Raw genomic sequence first — 23,797 nt, forward strand, 5'->3', positions numbered from 1 at the left:
CTCCCAGGTATTAAGCTAATGACAGCCAGCAGCAGATGCACACAGCCCCCGTCCTCGTGGAGCACTTGGCTTAGCAGGGCTAGAGCAGTCATGACACACTCACTACACTGTTCCAGGTTGTGGGAAGTGCCACAAAGGAGAAGTAAAGGTGTGAAGAAAGGAGCATAACAGATGTGGAAACAAAGCATCCCGGGTTAACAGTCGGTGACCTTTGCCCTGGTCCCATGCCAGCCCTTACCAGCTGTGTGTCCCCAGGTAAGACGCCAACTCACCAGGCCTGTTTCCTCACCCTTCCACCCTGCCCACCTCCCCAGTAAGCCAGTGCCTAAACCAGACCTGTTAGGGAAGCAGCCCTCGGGGATGCAGGCGAGGGGGACCACTGTTCTGGGAGGGACCCCGGCATGGCAAGCGTCCACCACCAGCTCAGGGTGGGAAGGAAGCACTCCACCCGCTTCTCCTTCCTTTCTCCTTAGGATCAGGAGTGAGTGGCCTCAGAGGCCTGAGTGCACGTTTGCTTCCAGAAGCACCTGAGCATCCAGAACAAGGGGAAGCAGCAGGAGGTGTGCAGCAGTCGGGCACCAGACGTGGGTCCAGGGCACGGGCTGTGTCCCCAAGGTTTGCGAGCAAAGGCCCCACGGGCCCTCCTGGTGCGGCCCCTTCTCAGGCCTTTATGAACAAGTCAAGCTGAGGACTGTTTTACGGGGAGGAACTTGAGTCCAGAATCGAAACACACACACACACACACACACACACACACTCGAGAATTAGAAAATAGAGCAGGATGCGGGTGTGAGGCGAAAGTGAGCGAAGGACACAGAATATGCAGAACAGGGAAAGCCCCTTCACTTTGCCCCAACTCCCGTCCCCCGGCTTCTAGCATTTCTGGCCCCTAAGGACCAAAAACAGAAAAAAAAAAAGAAAAAAATGCGAGTATCACTGTTCTGAACTCTGGACACTTCTGAAAGATAAATTAAGGTATAGTGCTTGCTCACAAAAGTGCTGACTTAGTTTGGATCCCTTGATATAAAATAAAGGATTTGTAGCAATTCAAGGACTGTTACACTTATTTATAAAGTCAGCGTTTTACAGAAAATGTCATCTTTCCAACAAATTTCTTCTACATTCTGACGAGCCTACTAAGTGCCTAGCCACTTTAGCACACAATTAGTGTTCCCATCTGCTTTCACTCTGCTCACACGCACGAGTGCACACGTGTGAGCACGTGTTGTGAGCAAGTATGCACGCGCACAGATGCAGAGCATGGCTTTTCAAAGGCCTTGCAACTAGAAAAGAAATGGACACTGAAATGACCCTAAATGAAGTGTTTCTTGGCAAAAGCTTCTTACTTGGGAAATTCTCAAGCACTATTACGTTCTGGAATACCTTCCGCTTAGCATGACTAAGCTCCTTTTCGGTTTTGTCACCAAATGCTATGTACCAGCAGCAGAGAGCAGTCACCTCTGACAAGGTCTGCATGGGAATTCGGGGTTTGCAATTTATCGATTACTCATCAATTATCGTCTGTTTCCTCCACACAATTATAAGCTCCATGAAAGCAGAGATGGGGTCTATTTTGTTCACCCCGTATCCCCAGCACACGGCACTGAGTCTTGCACACAGCAGGCACTCAATAACGGATATTAAGGGCAGGACTCATGTCTAATTGATATTTGGAGGCTTCACAGAACTCAGAGAATGTCAGGTACGTAGGCAATCGGTCTCTGCTTGTTGGAAGCACATATTCCATTCCGAGGAACCAACAGGTGAACTGTTGCTGCAGGAATTTGGCTCCCACGTTGTGTCTCCTGGTTCAGCTATTTAGAAGAGGAATCCACGATGACCAGGTTCAAGGTCTTGACCCATCAGCGGATCGACATCCCCAGGTCACCTCCGCTTGGCATACCTGTCTATGTCATGCTTGCTGTCCTCAGGGTCTCCCGGATGAGCAAATTCACACACTTTGTCCCGGGTTTGATACTTGGGGATCTGGCAGCCTCCACCTCTCTGTGGCCATCCATGGGATGAAGCACGTGCCCCAGAGAAGACAGGGCAGGGGTAGGGGCGGGAGGCTGGCGAGCCTCCTTCGGGGAGCAACGGGCCACCCCTCTGGGGACTTAAAGGCAATCGTGTGCTGTTCAACAACCAAGCATGTTATCCCTGAGTTAATTAAATATGAATTATTGAAAGGAGTCTGTCAGGTACAGGCCCCATTCTCATCTGTAAAGGACTTCAACGATTGGAGATTCCGTACTACACTCTAATTACCCTTCAGACTCATGCAGTCTTGTCCCTGGAAAACCGAGAGCATCCATTCTGCTCAACAGACAGCAGAGCCCGGCCCAGCACGCACTCCCTCCCTCTCTCTGACTCCTCCTCCTTCCACCCGCTCTGTCCCTCTGCTGATCTGCAGCCCCTCTTCAGCGCTCCCTGGCAGGAACCTGAGGCGGTGTCAGGAGACAACGGCCTGTCCTCAGTGCTTGCCCTGCAACTAGATGTCAGAACAGGAAGGCACGCGTCCTCCAAGATTCAAGGGGAGCGACAGTGGCTGGCCCCAGGCTTCCCGCCAGCGCCAATCTGCACTCAGCTTGGGCTCACAGCCTGCTCCCAACCTTGCAAGACCAAGGAACAGGCAATGAAGGAGCCCAGCGGGGTGCCTTACCTTCTGCGCACCCCTCTGCCATCCATGTACTGGCCGATCACAGAGCCAGATCGCTGCTTCTGGCTCGCCTTGGGAGCAGCTGTGTTTGCCTTGGCTGCCTTGTCTTTCTGTAGAAACACAAAATGCCCTCAGATCCGCGCCTACTGATTTGTCCCAACGTTGGAGCGGAAAAGGGCTCAATTTCCCCACCTCATAGTTCAGGCTTGAAATAAAACTCTAAAGGAAGCAAGTGATGGCCTGGGCTCCCAGCTAGCCTTCACCCACTCTTTCCTTTTGCTGTCATCTCTCACCATAATTCCTCCATCTCCCGTCTAATAAGCTAATCAAAGTTTCGAGCCTGGGGTCTGCCAGGTTACCCTTCCCAGGAGTAGTGATAATTTGCAAGAGGACAAGCTAAATGTGGGATGCATAGGAAAAATATTTATGGGCAGAAAAAACTCTGTGCATCTTTAAATCATACACACTCTTCAGTGGGGCTTCAATCCGTCTTTATTTCCAACCCCCCAGATAGGAGGATCAATGAACCCAGTGCCTTGTCCACAGCTACGAAGCTAGGACAGGGTATTTCAGATCTTTCGTGGAAGTAGGCTGGCTGTAGGTAAATTGCTCCCGTATCTGCAATGGAGAGACTGGGAGGAGTGGGGGACTTACACCTGCCTCGCCAGGGCTCCCCTGACAGATGTCTTCCAGATAAGGGGGAGGGGTTAGATCACAGGAAGAATCTCTCATAAACCAGCCAGCCCCGTGGTTCCTAGGGATCCTTCCTGAAACAAGGAGGGGTTGCAGTGCTCCCAGGGCCCCCGAAGGTATGGCTGTCATCCCAAATGAATCTTTAATTGTGATTCGGCATGAACATGATTTTATCCCTCTTTCTTCTATTCCCCACGAGGGTTCTTATTCCCTTCATTCCGTTCCCTTCTCAAAGCAGAATGAGTTTGGCAGGTGAAGGGAAGCGAGGTCAAGGGATTAGGGTGACATTTGTTAGGAAGTTTTAAAATAAATTCAGTGTTACTTCTTAAACAATTATAACCATTACCACCATCAAACAAACATGTGTAGGCTTAAGTCTTGCTCTGATAGTACACATAGGTGGGCGGCAGAGACATGTTGCTGACAGCCAGTGGTAGGAAAGACATTGTGATGTACAAGGTCCCTAAAGGATTTGCACTTATAAACTAGGTTGCACCGAATCCGGGGCAAACTAGCTGCCGTGTACTGACTGCAGTTAGGGCACTGAACAGCTGAGGGTCCAGTGCAAGACCTTCCTTTCCAAGAGTTTTTCACACACACAAAAATCCCTACAATATGGAAAAAAGGATAGAGATTCTCTTTCCTCATGTGATGACTGGGGTCATGGTCCAAGGAGGCTAATGATTTGCCTGAGGACACACGTGAAATTCACGGTGCGATAATCCTGATAATCAGAATGTCACATCAATCCATCCTGCCCGCCTTTTTGTTCCCTTCAGAGCTTCCACAGCTACTGTCTAAAGGGGAGGATGTTAGGGGAATGAGAAATCCTAGATTCTGTTTAACGCAGCCGGAAGTGAAATTCTTTAAATAAATACAGGATTTTCATGCTGTTTGAGAAAGTATGTAAGTGTGGCACTCAGGTTCAGAGAAGCATGGGTCCCCATAGGGTAAAAAAATTGTACATAAAATCAACTATGTAAATGATGAAATATACATTTTTAATTCTTTCTACGACAGTGTAAAAATGAAAATTTTTCATCAAAAGATCAAAATGTCAATGAAGAAAAAAACTGAGCATTTTGGTTTAAAAGTGATGGTGCCGTTTCAACTGCACCGTCTCATGGATGGAACGATCATTTCTACATCCAAGAAATGTGGGACCCTCCCAAGTATTCCAGTCTCGTGATGCCAAGGGGAAAGTGTGTCACTTCACGGAAAATTAACACACTATGACCCTATAGGTCAACCTGAATTTTTACTATTTTCAAAAAATCTTATGCCACCGTCCTGCCCACACAAAGGAGTGACCAGATTCCAAGCCTCAGGATCTTCTTGGGCCAGTCCCAGCGCAGGTCTGGCTGCCACTGGACCCCAGTCTTTGTCTTCCCCCAGGGTAGGGGGCACTGGCCAATTACCTGAAAACATATGTCCCGTTCATCCCGAAGATGCTTGTTCCTTTCCCTGTGGATGGAAAAGGGGAATCTATTTAAACATGGGGCTTGCAGTCAACAGATCCAATAGCATTGGTTTGACGGTCAGATGGGTGCAGAGGAAGGCCAGGCGTGGAAGGCCCGGGGAGGGCGTGGAACCACTTTCCTTAGGGATTGTGGCTAAGGGCAGAGGGTAATTGTGTATAAGTCAGGTCAGAGGCAGGGGGATTGACAGAATGGCCTTGTGACACCCAGGGCCCTTCAGGACCCTGCACTGGTCCATCTGATCACTAAGGGAGCCTTCCACAGAGCTGACCAGGTGTTCCAGCTCCGCCTTGAACTTGCTGTTGCCCCCCCTTCTCTAAACCTTTCATTCATGAGTGCATGCGCGCCTGCATGCCACACGTGTCTCCCTGAGCCCGCACTGTGTGCCGGGCACGGCTCCAGCTGTCAGGGCTACGCCAAGGAATGGAAGAAAAAGTTCCTGCCCCCAGGGCATTTGTATTTCATTGCTATTGAGAAAAATAAAGTGGGGAAGAAGTGGCATAAAGAGGGCCAGAGATGGAGGGTGGTCAGGGAAGACCTCACTGAGGAGGTGGCATCTGAGCAGAGGCTTAAGGGGTGGGGAGGGGAGAGCCCAGCAGGGATGGGGAAGAGCGTCACAGGCAGAGGGAACGGCAAGGGCAGGGCCTGGGGTTGGGAGACACGTGGTGTGGATCCAGGGGAACGGAAACGAGGGAGCGGATGCTCAGGGTGAGGTCAGAGGAAAGATGGGGGAGCTGGGAATCTGCCATCCCCTGCCTGTGGGCCATTGTCAGAACTTTGAATTTATCCCAATGAGATATGAAGCCATGGGGGGGTGGGCTTTGGCCGAGGAGTGTCCTGACCTGACTCAAGTTTTAAAAGGAGTCCTAGAAACGCTGTGCTAAGAGTGATGTGCTGGGGGATGGGGCCCTGAGAACTGGCCCATATTTTAAGCAACATGGAGGTCATTGGTTCCAGGTTCGGTGGAATAGTGGGAGAAAAAGCCTGGTGGAGGGTTGAGAATGTGAGGCTGGGAAATGGAGACGGCCGAGTGTAAATGGAAACAACTCTTTGGAAAGTTCTGTTGAAAGTGATGAAAGAAATGGGAAGTAGCTGGATGGGCCGGTGGAGACAAGAGATATTAGACAAGAAGTATTCTAGCACATTTGTCCATCTCTCCCAAAGAGAAAAAACTGACAATAGAGGAGAGAGAAGAAAGACGGGAGTAGCCCTTGAGGAAGGTGGGATCTAGTTCCAGAGCACGAGCTGGGGGCTGGCCTTGGCTAGCAGTGAAGGCAGAGGTGGGGGGCGGAGCACGGGGGGAAGGTCTCAGGATGGCGCTGGCTGCCGTGAGGATGGGGAGGAGGCGTTAGGGCTTCAGTGGGGGACTGAGTGGCCTTGGGGACGCGGTGCAACCGCAGAACGCACTCGAGGTTACGGTGGGAACTTTACCTACCAAAGCGTGAGGTTAAGGGGATGGCCAGGTGGCCTCAGGGTGCTTCCCAGTTTTGTGACTCTCTGACCCTCTGACTCTCCCGGCCAGTGGCCTCAGAACCATCAGCACTTTTGAAGGGGAAGAGAGGGCACGGCGGCGGTCTGGCCCTTGTCATTGCAATGCGGCCGTGCTCTGGCGCCTACTGTGTGCAGGCACTCGGCTACGTGTGCTGCATGCACCCTGCGTGTTAGACCAGAGGTGGGCTGGGGTAATGGCCTCGGTCCCCTGGTCCTGCAGGAAACAGCAGGAACACGTGTGGGGTTGTTTTGGACCAGTTACACATCTGATGGGCAGGCAGACACTCAGCCAGGGCCTCAGGACAAGCTCGTGGGGGCAGTAGCGGGGTGCGGGGAGGGTATCTTATAAACCCTGAGCGAAGGGAGCTCCTCCTGCCACAAGGACCCTCCCTCTGCGGGCAGTGGCGTCAGCAGCCTTGCACCTGGGTGAGGACTTGGGGAGCCCGGGGGAGCCACGCCTTCGTCTCTTGTCTCCTGGAGCACCTCCATGCAGAGGCTCCGATAGGCAAGGGAATGTTCTGCTCTGTATGTGTGTCCTCTGTCCTTCATGGCACCGCCCTGCAGCGACGGCTGCGCACCAGTCAGCCAATTCTCCCAGGAAGCCTGTGACACAGGCATGTCCAGGTGGTGGACAATTGCTCAAGGTCGCACAGGTGATGAGGGGCAGGGCTGAGTCTGGAACCAGATCCAGCTCCAAAGTGCACGTTCCTACCAAGCGCCTGCCCGGAAACTGTTTCCATGTGCCCCCATTTCCCTTAGGACGGCAGCCCCTCGCCACTGGGTCACACCCCGGCCGTGGTCCCGATCGCCCCCACCACTCCCGCTGTCCTCCCTCCCCACCTGCACCCAGCTCTCTCTCTCTCTCTCTCTCCCTGATGCCCGTTTCCCCCGGCTCTCTGTCTCCACCCGGAGATCTCACTGCGGAGGAAGAGTCTGCCGTAGGCTGTCCCGCCACATCCGGGCCCTCCCCAGCTGGCTCGGGGACCACACAGCAAGGTTCAGGCTGGGATTCTGCACAGACGCTGGTCTCCATGAAAAAGACCCACAAGTGTTGGCAGAGTGCTGCCTTGCCAAACTCCCCTGCGCCTTCACACTGAATCTGCCCCTGTATTTTTTTCTAAGTACAATAGAAAAAAGCGAAAAAACCCAGCCAAACTCGTTCTTGTACATCTTATTCTCTGCCTTCACTAAAGCCTTCCTGAGAATCCAGACCTTCTCTCACAGGGATTAGAACTTGGCCACTAAGAACCACTTCCATCTCCCCGGCCTTTGGAATCACATCTTGAAGGAAACAAATCTGAAATGCATTCAGTTTGAAGAACTTTTCTATTTGCTGGCATCAAAGATGCCAGATGCAGTGATCTTACCTTGCTTTCAAATTAAAAAAAAACCAAACAAAACCTAAAAACCTTCCAAAGGTACCCAATTCAAACCCACCCGCACTTTAAAAATCAGGCCCCAAATTCCATCACTATTCCCCAAGAGGTGTTTGACAGGCAGCAAGTATAGTAACTTAGAAACCTCAGAGACGAAACTGAACATTCCATCTTTCCCCACACCCGTTTGGGTTTGGTTGTTTTTTTGGGGGGATAATCCAAACCAAACCAATGAGCTTTGAATTTACAGGTAGCTTAACAGGCTGAGGACACTCCTGACGCCCTTCTTGCTGCTCTGTTTGTGATTCATTTACTCATTCAACAAACACGAACAGAATACGGCAGAAGAAAGATCATCAGCCAGCTGTGGACTCAGTTCCGGCTCTGGCAGCGAGCGCCTGGGTCACTCTGGTAAATTACTCCCTCTCTCTGATATCAGCTTCCTTGATGGCTAACCCCTGCATTAACAGCTGCCCTCCTTCCCAGGTTTTGTTGAAGACGAAGGAGATACTACATCTGGCATGGACTAGATGCTCCACAAAGTCAGTTCTCCTCCTACCTGAGCAAGTCCCGTGCCAGGTACCAAGCAGAAGGAGGCAGCGCCCGCCTGCAGAGGTACAAACTGGAGAGGGGGGTGGGCACCTGTGTAAATGGACCAAACATAATGGAGAGGCGGTGCTCAGTTGTCCAACAGTACGTTGGCGACCAGGGAAATGTGGGTGCTCCCTCAGCAGGCAGGGAAGACTCTGGGGGTGCCCCTTCCCACCCAAGGCTCTGGGATGCGGACGCACCTTAGGAAATCCAGCTGTTTCAGGAGCCCTGACTTCTCCCGCTGCAGACTCTCCGTGACGCGGTACACTTCCCTGCAGGGGATGCAAGACGGCAGTGATGAGTGACATGGGGGGGAGGGTGTGCTACCAGGGCACGAGGCAGTGATGAAGTTGGACCTGGAAGGTGGTGCCCGGGCTGGCCTTCTGCTGGAGAGCACGGCCTCGTGCAGGGCTTATAGCCAGGTCTCACCAAATCGTCTCAGACACCCTGTTTGGAAGGTGAAATGATCCCTGTTTTATAGACACAGACAGTCAAATAGGTTTGATAACTCTCCCTGGACAACCCAGGACTGAGCCAGGGTCCTAATCTAGACCCCCAACTCCCTGTCCCAAGGATACAGCTTGATGATGACTGCACTGTTTTCTCAGGCTCCCAGTGGTCCTGCACTGCCCCCACCAGAGGTCAGGGAATCAGATCAATATTCTTCTCCAGCCCAACCTCAGAGGGTGAGAGCAGAGCTGGTGTTTCTCCCTCCCCCCGTCCCCCCCATGCTAGTTTAGTTTGTTTGCAGGAGCTATTGAAGACCTAGCTTTCCTTCCCCACCTTCCCTCAACAGTCTCCAATCTGTTCCCAGAGATCTGGAATTTCCACTGTTGCGCATTCATTTCTTTGACTAAAATTTCTTATCTCTACCTACAAAGCAGAGATTTAATGTATCAATCATAATCCGTCATTTACATCACAGTGTGAGCGTGTCAATCATAGGAGTTTTGAGAAAGGGGAGAGAGAAGCTGAGACATACACAGGGTGGCTGGAGGGCAACTCAGGCTGCGAGGCAGGGGGCTGTGTGTGCTTTGTTTACATCTGTATCCTCGACACAGTGGCTGGCTTGGGGGTGCAGTCAACAAATAGCAGTGGGAAGAGAAAAAAGAGAGAGGGCGAAAGGAGGGGCGGGGAGGGAAGATGGCAGGGATGGAGGGAGGAAGAGAGCCGGAAGGGGGGAGGGGGGGTTAGGGAGGAATCCAGCACCACTCAGAGAAGAAAGGAAAAAAATAAAGAATGGGGTGATGTTGGAAAATAAACCTTGCTTAACTGCACAGTTCTGCTTCCATCCTTCCCTCTGTGCTCTGCACCACAGTTCAGACATTTTAAATCTCCCCCAAGCTTACTGCAAAGGGTCCCATATTTCCAAGCCACAGCCTAGTAAATGCGTCACTGCCACGGGCCGTCAGGGCTGTCTGGACTGTCCACAGGCTCAGCTGCGTAAGGACGGTCCCCTGGCAGCCCATCCACGGCACCACGAGCTTGCTGGGGCCACACGACTCGTCCGTCAGGCTCGCAATCGCCTGATTCCTTGAGCGGTATCTGTGGGGTTTTCCCCTTTATAGCAGAATTATAAAGTCAATTTGCGACAGTAACAGACTGTCTCAAATTCCAAGTTCACCTCAGACAATGCTTATTAAGCAACAGAACTTCTCTGGCTCCTGCAGAGCTGCAAACTCCCAACATTTTATTACCAATTATATTTAATGTCAACTGGAGGGAAAACAATGTCTTCCCCATCATCCAAGCTGGGTCCCTAAACGCCGTCCGGGACTCTGCTCCGATGGGCACCAGGTGAGCACAGCTGTCTGCTCGCAGCCTGGTGCCCTGGGAGCGCAGGTTGCCTGCGTCCCGCTTTGGGGCTCCGCCACCCCCATCCCGGGTCCTGCTTCTTCCTGGGGCAGCCGGAAGCAGACGGCTTTCCCCACTGAGGCCGGTCACTCACACCGGAGACCTCACCTAACGGGTTCTCACGGTGTCTGACCGAGGGGCCAATTCCTCCACAACACAGAGGACCTCACTCCAAGCCTCCTCTGGCCCTGCTTACAAGGCACCAGGGACCTTGGCACCGTGCACACACACACATACACACACATACGTGGTATGTATCGGTGCAAACCTACGTCTGTTTGTCTAGTGGACACACATCTGTCTAAACATGCACACATATGTATATTCAGATAGATTTTTTGTGTTAACAAATGGAAAAGCATTTCTGCAAAAAAAAGACACTTGGATATTTGACTAAAATGACCTTGAAAGTCCTTCTAACCTAGATGTTCTACAAGCTTATGTCTGGCTAACAGGTGAAGTGAAAGGAACAGAACTTGCCATTTTGCGGTAGTAACTGGTGAGAGGTTTATGGCTGCTGGGAGGGAAGGGCTGTTGGCTGTGTTTTTATGAGAAAGAAAGAAATATGGACTATTCTCCAAAGGATCCATCAAGTGAAAAACGCAGGCAAACGTAGAACAGTGAGCTGTCGCTTTGTAAATGAAGTGTGTGTGTGTGTGTGTGTGTGTCTGTGTGTGTCTGTGCGTATTTGTGTGTGAGTGTGTGCGTCTGTGTGTGTCTCTGTGTGTGTGTGCATCTGTGTGCCTGTGTGTGTGCGTCTCTGTGTGTGTGTGTGCGTGTGCGTGCGTGTGCGCGCACATGTACAGAACACTCTGGAAGGACCCACAAGGAGCCGTGACTGGCGCCCTCTGGGTGGCGGGAGGCTGGGGGTCAGGGGGTGGGGGGCGCACCTCTTTCTGCCACATTTCCTGCCTTGTCATAAACCACCTCTCCCCCAGATACAAGTTAATTAACAAAACAGACAGAGGTACTGCCTTCCAGCCGAACTTCGTCTTTATATTGTCTCCCCTGCTTGACTGCGCCTTCTTTATCTGATTTTAAAATCTAGTTCTCCTTCCTTGGGCATCTTCAGAGAACAGGAAAATTCATTTTGTCCGTTCAGAACTCCAGCTGATACAGGACGGGGTCTGTTGGTCTAGAGGCCCACTCTCCCCCCTCCCAGCAGCATCCGGCAGCTGGACGTCATCGGGGAAGCACAGGGTATCAGGAGGACGAGGCTCTGACCTTGTTTTCTGACACTAACTAGCTGAGTGGCTGCGGGTTGCTCACTACCCCTCTCTGAGCTTCCGTTTTTCATTTGTGAAATGAAGAGGTGGGTTCCAGCACAAAGGTCCTGTCGGTACTGCCGGTCTGGGATCCTGCTCTACGGAGGACTAGCTAAGCCTCTCCCTGCCCTTCTCTCCGGGCCTCTCTGGACGAGACACGCTCTCCTGGGCTCCAGCCGGTTCCCCGGCTGCACACGCTGCTGCAAGCTTCTTATTGAAAAAAAAGTCGTGAAGGTTCTGGACTCATTTATCTCTTCCCTCCTAACCCTCCTTCCCTCTTTGTCAATTCCCAGCCTCCGGAGATTGTGTCCCTGGCTTGCTTAATTAAGATAAGACTTCAGAAAGATTTTAATCCTCACGCTGTGACGTGTTACCCCTGCTCCGGGGCTCATTTCCATTTGCGGTTCTCATGCCTGTGCCTTTCAGATGTTTGCTTTCAGGACTTGATTGAATTTTAAGAGCCTGACTCCTTAATTCTGTTTATAAAGTTAAGCGCCTGGTTGACCTGATCTCAATGGGGAGGAACTGATTTTGCTTGTTTACAATGAAATATCCTGTCCTTCCACTGGGCATCCAAGCCTTGGAATGGAGGGGTTGATTTTACTTTAAGTCAGCTGCTTGGGAAGACATATTTTTCAACAACTGGAGATGTCTTCCGAGGGTAAAACTCCAAATCCAAACATATCCCCTCCCTCTCACTCTAGATCATTCCCAAACAGTACAGGACACCACACATGAGCCAGACAGCAGAACAATTTGATTTAGGCTGATGCACCAACGATTTGCCAGCGGTCAGACAGAGTCAGGGCTTTTGAACAAAGAGAGTTAACACATGTAAAACATCAAGCATTGGTAAGACTGCCCTTTTTTGGAAATCAGACTTTATACATTATCTCACCCAGGACCAGGCACCCAGGTTTTGCAGAATGACTACATGAGTCCTTGAACAAGCGAGTGAGTGAAGGGCGGCCAGTCCTAGTGCTGGGCACAGATTTTCCGGCTGATTCATTTGTCACTGTGGGGAGTCAGCAGCGTGTGTCCAGCGCTTAGCGTCTCGGGACAGGTGCTTAACACCTCTGACCCGCTTAGCGTCTCGGGACAGGTGCTTAACACCGCTGACCCTCTTAGCATCTCGGGACAGGTGCTTAACACCTCTGACCCTCTTAGCGTCTCGGGACAGGTGCTTAACACCTCTGACCCTCTTAGCGTCTCGGGACAGGTGCTTAACACCTCTGACCCTCTTAGCGTCTCGGGACAGGTGCTTAACACCGCTGACCCTCTTAGCGTCTCGGGACAGGTACTTAACACCTCTGACCCTCAGTTTCCTCATCCATAAATTAGAGCGGATAACAACAGTATCTGGCACATCAGGATGCTGAGAAGTTCAAATGAGATAATGTCAGATTTTCGACATAAAAAGTGCCCAGGACAATGTTGAAAGCACTGAGTAGCTTTCAACAAATGTTGCTGAGGTGAATCCGCCAATGAATGCCCTGGTACATGGATGAACAGATAAGCAAGTGAGATTCCGGGGCCTCAGAGAGCCCTTGTTCTCAAAGCCCAACACTCCTGAGACTGATTCCTCAGTGACTTCTCTGGCGCAGGTGCAGACCCAGCCCTGGACTGGTCCCAGGGGCACCTCCATCCAGCAAGCTGAACCCAATGGCTGGACACCTAAAGTAGTTCATCAGCAAACCAGTCCCCAAAGATGTGGGGCTGCCCACACAGAGGAAGGCTGAAAAAGGAAGGAAAAAGAGGAAGGAAAAAAATGGGCAGAGCTGGGGTGAAGCGTCCAGGGCACTGTCGCACGCCCTGTCGAACTACACGCTGACCTCGGAAGTCTTCCTGGCTCACCCTGTTCTTGCAGGTCTCCGAACCATGACAGTCAATGTCTGGTCTTTCCACTCACTCAGGATCTTCCCCCAGACTGCCTCCTATTTGTTGGTTGGATAACGTCTTTCTAATCACATAATAAATGTTCTGAGAACGAGGCTGTACGTTTCTTGTCAATCCTAGGTAGTGCTTGGCGCAGAACTGGTCTGCTTCATAGTCTCAGAACCCTAGAAGGTTAGAAGAGGTCCCAGGGTCCAAGGAGCCCCATCCCCATGTTATGAGCGAGGAGAAGGGTCTGGGGGGCGGGCTGACACGCTCACAGCAGGGGACGGATCTGGAGGGCACAAGGGTGACACTCACATCTCCTTCTCCTGGTGGAGTTTTCGGGCCTCTTGCTGGAGGCTTTCCAGCTGCTGCTGGGCGTCCTGCAGCTCCCAGGACGTCCGCTCCAACTCCCGGGCCAGCTCCTGGTTGGTGAGCTTCAGCTTGGTGTTCTCAGCCTTGGTTTCGTGCTTGTCGTCGTGCAGGGCGGTGCACTGGCCTTCCAGCTGGAAAGGAACGGGGGCGTTGTGCAGAGGGGAGCGATGAGCAAGCACCCCCCCCCGCCCCCATCAGGCTGGCCTTTCCCAGCCGCGCCCTGCTTCCTCCACTCGGTGGGCGGGAATCCATGCTACTGCCCCTCACGGCCCTCAAGCCTCGGTCAGCTTTGTTCTGCCCCTTGATGCACACATACACGCTTCTGGAGGCAGGAAGAATAAATTCAGTTTAATGAACGTGGCCAGTAAGAGAAGGAGGAAGCAACAACAAGGAATTTTGGGTGATTCTCAAGAGGTCCCTGAGTAATCAGGCAAGCATGCAGTACTTAAGTCGAGTGGCAATCATTCACTGGAGGGATAAATCTAATTGGTAAGAACTTAATGCATCATAGTGAGGAGGAGGGAGAGGAGGAGAAGCCAGGTAGACTGTGCAGGGGAGCGGGGAGGCAGCTGGCAGTGAGAGCGTCTTGCTGCAGGAGAGAAACCGAAATCTACAGGTTGGGTACTCAGAGGAGTGGAACCGTCTCCAGCCTTAGCATGGGGGTGTCTTCAAGTGTATTTTAATGTGCTGCTAAAGATATCCCTCTCTATTCAAATGGAAGCAATGTGTCCGGGTCTGTCCAGGGCTGGATGCCTTCCAGCACCAGACAAAACAAAACAGGAGGCCCGTGGCATCCGGGCCTCTCTCTCCTACGAGCCCCTTGCTTTGGAGAGGCGGCGGCGAGCGCGAGGTTTGCCGAGGTAACCCGTCTCCCTGGGGTCCTGAGCCATGAGCTCCCGGCCACAGCGGATGGACCCTGGGACACCACCCAGCCTGTCTCTGGGGACTCAGGTGCAGCAGGGGTGCGTCTGGTGTCTGCATCCACCCTGCGGGGTGACGGGAACTGTCCCAGAGGAGGCTGAGGCACCTTGTGCGGGCACACGGGAAGACAGGGGATGGACACATTGACCTTCGTCCTGGTCAACCTGCTGTTCCAGCTGGAGGCATCCCTGGCCATCCTGGCAGGAAGACATCACGATCTGCGGCCTCCCCCCAGATACCAGTGTGTGTGACCCCCGTACTGCAGCATCCCCCTTATCTCTCATACAGGATGCAGGAAACACAGTAACGTTTTGGCATTCTGGTGGCTCCTGGGCATAATTATACCACGATGTCTGCGGAGGATACTTGGGAGAATTCTTGGCAATTTTTCCAAGTTAAACACCAGGCGTTGGAGAGTAAAGGCTTTATCTTGGGATCACCTGTGATTTCAAATGCTCTCTTTTGTACAACTAAATGGTTCTTCTCAGATTTAAGAAAACAGAGTCCTTAAGTGAATGGCAGGGGAAGTGGGCAGGTGCCAGAGGAGAGGATGGAGTGAAAAGCAGGTGCTCCGAGGACACGGACAAGAACAGACCCGCCTCTGCTTCTGAATGAGCTGCTCCAGCTCCTGCTCCTTGGAGAACAGCCTCTGTTCCAGCTCCTGACTGCAGACCTGGAGCCTCTTCGTGTCCTGCCAAGCCAGGAAGAAGGACACGTGAGACCCAGATGCACCGGGACAGAGATTTTTTTTTTTCCCCACCTTGAACCTGCTCAATAGCAGGGAGGGGCCCGCCCATCCTTTGGGGTCTTCCCACAACGTCCCATGGCTTTGGTCACCCGCCTGCCCTGGCGGATGAAGAGTGTGCACAATGCCAGCTCCCACCACGTATGACCATGTCGGACGACCGCCTCCCACAAGAGAGGCAGCGGCGGATAGTGGGCGGGTACCGAACGGGGAACAGAACAGGGGCTGAGCTGCAATCTCAGGCCTCAGGCTCCTCGTCTGTACACTGGAAGATGGAATGTCCTTCCGGCTCGGATATGCTGTCCATGTTGGGCGCAGTCATTCAATCCTTTAAACTGCCCTCCCTCTGAAAACACAGGGGCCCCACTTCTTCCTCCTTCAGGCGGGTCTAGGCCCTCGCTGTGTCCCCGCTGGGACGGAGGGCTCCCAAGCCCCCGGGGGCGGGGTCTCTGCCCTGAGCTCCACAGCCCCTCCCTCCTGCCCTAGAACCAGCCTTCCCCACTGAGGGATGCGGAGACCCCAGTGATGCAAGCGGGAAGGGGCCTGGTCGTGGGACAAAGAGGAAAGTGTGTCACTGGCAGGATGCCTGACACTCTCACCAGAGCCTGATCTGGTGTAAGGGCCCTGAGTGGGCAGCGGGAGACTTGGGGTCCAGCCCTTGCCTTGCCCAGCTTCCCTGCTGTTTTCTTCCACGTCGCTGTTTCTTGGGAAACAAAACTACCCGCACCACCTGCAGCTCTCTGCTTGTCCGAGGCACGGCCACAGCGCATGACAGGCAGGAAGAGAAGAAAGCATCACAGCCTCCGTATAACTCACCACGGGAGCCCCCCGGGCATTCCGTGACGTGGAACGACACCGCCCCAAGGAGGACGGTGGTGAGAGGCAGCCCTAGGGGGCGGCCTGTCTGGGAGCAGCAGAGTGAGGGGACAGCAGCCCCCGTCCAAGCCCAGGGCTCCTCCTCGGCTCCTCTTCTGGGGATGCCACCTCGTCCCCTGCCCATTTAGGACAGGCCGGCGGGGCTCGGGGTTGAGCCCGTGACTGTCCTCGTGTCAACCACACCTGACGGTGGAGGCAGGGTACGCCAGGCAGCCCCTGCTCCCGATGTTTGCTGCAGGGAATCTTCTCCATCCCGCCGGCAGGGGGTGGGGCGAGCAGCTCCAGGACCCCCAGCTGATGCCGGCAGCCCCACGAAGGCCAGATGGAGTGTCTTACTGCCCCTGCCTGGCACAGAGTGCTGAGGGGGTCACGGCCAGTGAGATGTCGAGCTCCAAGCCCTGGCCAGAGGCTGCAGCCTCTCACGCTGTCATGCACTGTAGACCACCGTCCTCACACGGTGGCCAGGCCAAGCCTGCGCGTCCAAAGGCTTAACAGCACAGCCGAACACGTGTTCACAGCTCCCACGCGTACGCAGACAGCATACATCCCAGCGCTGAGCCTGAAAGGCGTTTGGGGCTCAGAGGCCTTGAGAAGGGAGGAGCCGGAGCAGAGGGGAGGGGGGGTGCGACAGGGAGGTCAGACCCCCCAGCTGGTGCAGATTTGCCCTGGAATTCCCCCCCTCCCCCCACCCGACCTCTTTCCGCGCCCAGTCCCCAGGCGTTGACCCATCTTTTGCTTCTGGAAGCAGCATCTTTCCTTAGCTATGACCTTTGACCTGTAGTCATGGTGGGGGGGAGGGGGCCGAATGCCGCCCCCTGCCCCCGCCCCAGAACTTAGCCCCTCTGTGCACAAAGCCACTGGGGTAAAGGGAGTGGGTCTACTATTGCAGGGGGTGCGGCGGGGGTCAGGCTGATGCTCTCAGAAAACCCCCGTAGGGTCCACTCGGTGAGGAGCTTCGAGTTCTCTCTGCCGTGTTCTCCTTCACTAACGCTGGAAGTCGGGGGAGGGCGGGGTCAGCCAGGATGCATTAGCGCTCTAAAAAGGAAGGCGAGGGGGAGGTCTGGAAATACTGCCCAGTCTCCAGAGGGCTCCGGGTGGAGAACACAACCGGCTTTTTCTGGAAAGCATTCTGACGCCCTCTCAGCTGGAAGGGCATCTGTGATAAGAAATGGGGCCGTGGTGTGGATAATTGGCAGCCTAAAGTGAAACGCTGGTTTAGACCAACCTGCCTTAAGGAGCAGGGAAGGGATGTGACAGCGGCTCAGGTTCAGCGTTGAGAGGCAGCAGGTGATGGGGTCTCTATCTTCAAAGTTCATACGTTGAAACTTAACCCCCAAGGAGATGGCCCCAAGGAGGTGGGCTCTTTGGGAGGTGATTAGGTCACGAGGGCAGAGCCCACCAGAGTGGGATTAGTGCCCTTGTCCGATACCCCAGAGAGCCTGCTTGCCCACGTGAGGACACAGAGAAGTTGGCAGCCTGCAACCCGGAACAGGGCTGTTACTTGAACCCGACCACGCTGGCACCCTGATCTTGGACTTCCAGCCTCCAAAGCCGTGAGAAGTGAATGTTTGTTGTTTATAAGCCACCCAGGTTATGATATTTTCGTAATGGCCCCGAACTAAGACAGGAAGCCACCTTTCAAGATCCAAGACTTTTCCGCTGAGAGCCCAACAAGTGGATAATCCGAAAATGGATAAGAGGGAGTTTCCTGTAGCTCTGTCTGGTGAATATGTTCCCCTAAAGCATCCTGCTTAGCCTGGAACAGGAAGGGATTTCACCAGTTCTGAGCTCCCAAGACAAACAGCAGGGCTTGGTGTTGAAGGCTAAGCGCCAGACTAGGAGCAGGAATGTGAGTTTTACATCTTCCCCCGTGGAATCCGAGAAGCGTGGAACTTGAGTTGTCTTGGGAATTAAAACTTCTAGGTTTCCAAAGGGAAAGGATGGGAAGCATCGGCTCTAACGAGGGTCCCCTTAGGGGAGCTGCTGGGCGTGGAGTGGCACGGGCTGTCGCGTTCGTGCAGGCTTGCCGTGGAGGTCTCGGGAGCAGCCAACATCAAGCCAGTCTTCAGGCTGCTTTAACTGGTAAAGCCCCTCCATCCTTCTCTGCATTTATTCCTTGTTCATTCGTTCACTGATCCAACAAAATACTTGTTGAACGCCTGCCTGCTGTGCTCCAAGCACGGTGGAGGTGCTGAGGGTGCATTAGTACGTAAAAGGTAAAGATCCCTGCTCTTTGGGGCTTGCATCTTAGTAGGACGAGACAGACCACAATCAATAAAAATAAACCAGTAAATTATATGCCATATTTGAAGGTGACAACGGCCTTGAAAAAAATAAGCAAAGCAGGGAAACAGGAAATCAATAGTGCCACGGGGCACTGCAATCTTAGAGCCGGGGCTGAGGAGAGGGCACGGTCAGAGCAGGTGGTATTTCAGCCTGGCCCGCAGAGCCAAGCCCCGGGAATGGGCTCTTACCTTCAGGAGAAACTGCTCTCTCTCACTTTGGATTTGCTGTTCCATCTCCTCATAGAGGTGCTGGATTTCTTCATCGTAGGCAGCAATTTTCCTGCACAGGTGACAAAAGGAGAGCGTGAGGAGATGCCTTTATCCCCCAGTGGAGCTCTGGGTGGTTGGGTGACCATGGCGGTTGGGTCAGCCAAGGCTGCAGGGTCAGCTCCTCGGATCAGCTGACCACTGAGGCCCGGTAGGACCCTCTCATCCTCCTGTCTCCCAGCTGTCCCTCCCAGATGATCCACACGCCCCTCCGGGGAGCGTCCCCGGCTCCATCTTCCTGCCTCTGCTTTATCTCAGCACCAATCCACCCAGCCTCTGTGACACTCACCATCCTATTGCCCACTGACCCCTATGCTTGCCGACAGCATAAAGGTGTGCAGTGTGGGCTTCCTTTCTGCTTGGTTTCTTGGTTTATCTCTTTCCCACTTTGGGCGCTTTCTCTCTGCCTGGTTCCATCAGCACCATCTGAACTGTACTCTCCTGGAAACTATGGGCTGAACTTTGCGTGACCCTCATTTCTCACAGGATCTCAAAAGGTTCCATGGTGATGACCACCACCACCATCACGACGCCCCTAGAAAGGAAGGGGGCCACACCTGTCCAAGGGCTCACCCATCTCGGCACAGGGCCATGGGAAGGGCGAGGCTGGTTAAATGCTGATGGCAATAGTGACACGCTGGGTTCTCAGCGTCCCCTCCTACTCCAAAGAGCCCCACAGGACAGGAAGTAAGTAGCTGGCCTCTCTGCTCCTACATGGAGATAAAGACAGAGGCGGCTCTGGGGACAAGGTTTGTGGGTCACCCCTGGGATGGCTCCTCTTCTCTCCCAGTAATAGATCCTCCTTCAAGTACTCCCCCAAGTTCAAATGGGAAGGACCAAGTATTAGCATTTGAACCAAGACTGGAGATGATCACACGTGACATTCCCAGGGGACTGCATCTTTACACCTCTTCTCTGACCAGGCATGGGAGGCCCACTCTGCCCCTCGCTCTCTGCCCTCTTTCCTGTTAAGGAAACTCTAGGCTCCAGCAAGCAGGCTTATGTCATAGCTCTCCAGGTCTGTTTTGAACCTGTAATATACACACCTACTGCCAATTTTGGCACCTGCTATTCTAAACTCAAATGCTGGCACTCCCTTGTTCTTTATTCAACGAAGGAGGCTTTTATAATTGAGGAAACAGCCCTGGTTCTCGGTTCTAAGAGGTACCAGAGAGATTTCGGAAGAAATCATCAAGGGTAGGAAAGCATTCATTCCCCTGAGCCTTCCGTCATTCAAACTCCCACCTCCCTGTATCCCTAAGTCCCCCTGGGACTCCAGTCCAGCGCCAGGCCTCCCCCGCCGCCCGAGGCTGCACCACAGCCCATAGGCTGCCCCTTCCTCACTCGCTACCTGTTGGGGGAACCTGGCACCACTTGCACAGGCTGCCATTTTGACTGGCATCCTTCCAGTTCTACGGAAACCACACAGCTGACCCAGACGAGGGAACCGGTGTGGATCTGCATGGTCAAGGTCACTCACCTGTCTGAGTTCCCTTTCTTGGTTGTATCCCCAAGACCACAAACCTGACTCTGAGTGAGTACGGCACTGGCCCAGGGTGCGCTCAGCAAGAGGACACAGCTCTCCAAGACTCCCCCAAGCCAAGGCTCTGTGTTCAGCACTGGGATTCCCATCCCAGGAGTAACAAATGTCTTTCTGGTGAAGAGTGAGAACTCTCTTCTTGGTAAATGACAAATGTTTGGACTGTTACTTCGGTTCTTAGCTACCCCATAACAATTACAAGAAAATCTTGGCAAGAAATAAGGAGCCGAGGCACCTGCTGTTGCATAGGGACACCTCAGGGACAGAAATGATACAGTGGAAAGGAAATTTCAGAAACAAAGATGGTCTTCCCCTGGTGCCTGGAATTATCTTCCTGTGCTGGAAGAAATTCTGATGCTACGTGGTAAATGGTATCCAGGAAAACTTTAGAGACGGTGATTCCAACTATATAAGTACCAGGGAACTAATAAAGTGATATGAGAAAAACTTAAAAATGGATTTGATGCCGCTAAAGCAATACTAATTACAGTCATGCATATAAGCTGTGTACCATTTAGGCCTAATAACCATGCAGAGCATTAATTCTACACTATCATTAAATGTGTTATATTAACTTGAAGTTTTATTGGATTAAATTAATAAACTCTATGCTTCTCATGCTCACATGTTAGTCTGTTAGTCGTGAAGTAAGTAATTTTGCAAATTGCTACAAACAAACAAACAAATGGGGGGAAGAGAGATGTAGCCTCTGAATGGCACCTACTCCCAGCCCTCATCACAAAGGATGCGCCCACCACAAAGAAGTCCTGGGATGCAGGTGGGCATCAGCGATCCTGGGCCCACACTGGATCAGACATGGAGCTCATTCTTTGCAAACGCTCTTGAACAAAACCGGCCAGCATCCTGGGAGACTGCCAAGGCCTGAATGACTTCAGAGGATGAGCCCTGACCCAGGGCCGGACACCCGAGCCCCGGGAATGAGATCATTAAGGTGCTGTGCACACCACTCCCATCACCAAACCAGCTCAGAGGGCAGAGGACCTCCTCCGATCCCAAAGTAGCACCTGTACCCCCGGTTCCTCCCAGCATCATCTCGATGACCAAACAAGAGAGCAGGTGTGCAAGGTATTTGGAACTGCAAAGTCCTAAATGGATGTAAGGGATTATTCATTATCGTAATTATTATCATGGGCTTTGGGGGGCAAGGGTTAACACTCCCCAAGGGGAGGAGGGTCTTTGTTTCAAGAATAAAAGGGTTGCTAGGTTTGGAAAGGGTCAGAAGCAATCAAGAAGATGAAGAACAGAAAGCTTAGTCAATAAAACCTCCTGTCGGAGCGATCCATTAGAGATGCAGGCTGTGTGTGAGCAGGGGCTGCAGAGAAATCATTTTTCTGGGAGAAACAATGGCTAGAGACACTCTCAAAAGATCTGGGCATATGGTGTATGGTGCTCCAGCCGGGCTTACCACGTTCTGCCATCAGAGGAAAGAGGCAACTGATTATGTTTGCTTATCATACACCCCTTTGTTGCCTCAATTTCTAAAACCACTCAGATTGCCTGACACACACAAACACAGACTTTGAAGTCTTCTCCATGAGTATTTCCCTGTCTGTTCCAACGCACTGACCCCCTTCTCTGACCTCGGAAGACACCATATGTCTTTATTTGAACATTTCAAAGTCCTGAACTACTCTTTCCTTTGGGTTTATGCTGCCTTCACTAGGTTATGAACACTCAGACATTGATGTCACCCACAGAGCCTGTGCTCAAAATGTTAATGCTGAAAATCTGTAAGAAATAAATTTAAGACTTTGGATACCACACTCAGAAGTCCATGGGTGGACCACATGGCGGGAAATACCAGATTCCAGGGGAATTGAAGAATTTCGGGGTTGGAAGGCTTGTCTGATCCAACCACCTATTTTTCCAGTGTTAAAATCCTCGCCACAATATCTCCACCAAGTATCTACCCAGACTGGGTTAGAACACCTCCAGTGAGAGGGAACGCTGGATCTCTAAGCAGCTCTTTCATCTATGGACTGTTCTGGCTCATAGACATGTGTCTTTCTACGACCTTATCCTGCCTCTGTGTAATAACCCTTCGTATATTTAAAAACAGCATTCAGACTTCAAGGAGTAGCCTTGGGTTGCGGTCATGCCTCTCCACTTCCTCCAGCCATGTCTCACATGGAATTTTTTCTTTTGGAAGTCCCTTCACCATCCCCTTTACTCTTCTCTGAATGGGCTGTAATTGAGCTTTCTCAAGCTATAGAGTCGCAAACTGAATGCCCATTGTATGAGGTCTGATCGGTGCAGATTAGATCTCTCTTGATCTAGTTGCTGCCTACCTATTCATGCAGCCTAAGAGCACATTCACTTTTCTGGGCAGTCACATCACATAGTTGATGAATGCTGAACCCATTTGTCGACTAAAACCCCTAAACCTGATGGCAGAGTGATGGTTTTTGTTTTAAAGATGGTGCGACTGAGGGATTTCCCTGGTGGCACAGTGGTTAAGAATCCGCCTGCTAATGCAGGGGACATGGGTTTGAGCCCTGGTTCCGGAAGATCCCGCATGCCACGGAGCAAATAAGCCCATGAGCCACAACTACTGAGCCCATGTGCCACAACTACTGAAGCCCGCACACCTAGAGCTTGTGCTCCACAGCAAAGACAAGCCACCACAATGAGAAGCCCACTTGTTGCAACTAGAGAAAGCCCATGCGCAGCAACGAAGACCCAAAGCAGCCAAAAATAAATTAATTAATTATTTTAAAAAACAAAGAAAAAGATGGGGTGACTGAATCATATCTCTCCCACCTTGTGCTTTTGCCATTGGTGTTTTGGATTTTGGCAAGATCTCAATGTAATTCTGTTAGATTTTATGCTTGTTAGATTCAGTCCATCTTTCTCAACTGTCACTATCTTAATGGATCCCAACTGGTGGTTCAGTGTACTCAATGACCTTCCAAATTTTGTTGGTATTTTAAGTTTTCAATCATAATGTAATCTAAATAACCTATAACGGTGGTTTTTGATTATTTAATTTATCTGAGATTTACTTAGAAGAGCATTTTAGGGACTTCTCTGGTAGTCCAGTGGTTAAGACTCTGAGCTCCCAGTGCAGGGGGCCTGGGTTTGATCCCTTGTCAGAGAACTAGATCCCGCATGCTGCAACTAAAGAGCCCCCATGCTGCAATTAAGGAGCCCACATGCCACAACTAAAGCTCCCTTGTGCCATGACGAAGATCCTGTGAAGCCAAATAAATAAATATATTTTAAAAAAGAAAAAAAGGAAGAGCATTTTAAAAAATATATAAACTGTTGGTTTCTAGTTTTATTGTATTATAGTAAGAAAATATATTGGTAAGGGATTACTTTTTGGAATCTATTAGCCTTTCCTTTGTATCCCCATATTGTCAATTTTTACATAAGTTCTATAACAAGAATGTGTATTCTACTGCAAGGCACACAGCTCCACATTCATCTCTTAAATCAAGCTTGCTGGTTGATGGTTTCAAATACTTTGTATATTTGATGTGCTTTTT

General features: G+C 51.9%; 1 protein-coding gene across 3 annotated transcripts in view; it reads right to left on the reverse strand.

Annotated features, from left to right (window-relative positions):
• The window catches only part of CRACR2A (calcium release activated channel regulator 2A), a 113,510-nt gene that overhangs the window by 21,235 nt on the left and 68,478 nt on the right, over positions 1-23,797 (reverse strand). For all 3 annotated transcript variants that reach the window (XM_068561364.1, XM_068561362.1, XM_068561363.1), the window contains 6 exons: positions 18,671-18,761; positions 15,171-15,266; positions 13,598-13,785; positions 8,486-8,557; positions 4,768-4,813; positions 2,660-2,766 (listed from right to left, as the gene is read on the reverse strand). In XM_068561364.1, the coding sequence (XP_068417465.1) occupies positions 2,660-2,766; positions 4,768-4,813; positions 8,486-8,557; positions 13,598-13,785; positions 15,171-15,266; positions 18,671-18,761 (600 nt within the window). The remainder of the gene's footprint in view (positions 1-2,659; positions 2,767-4,767; positions 4,814-8,485; positions 8,558-13,597; positions 13,786-15,170; positions 15,267-18,670; positions 18,762-23,797) is intronic.

The sequence above is a fragment of the Eschrichtius robustus genome, chromosome 13 (genome assembly GCF_028021215.1).
Source record: "Eschrichtius robustus isolate mEscRob2 chromosome 13, mEscRob2.pri, whole genome shotgun sequence".
NCBI lineage: Eukaryota > Metazoa > Chordata > Mammalia > Artiodactyla > Eschrichtiidae > Eschrichtius > Eschrichtius robustus.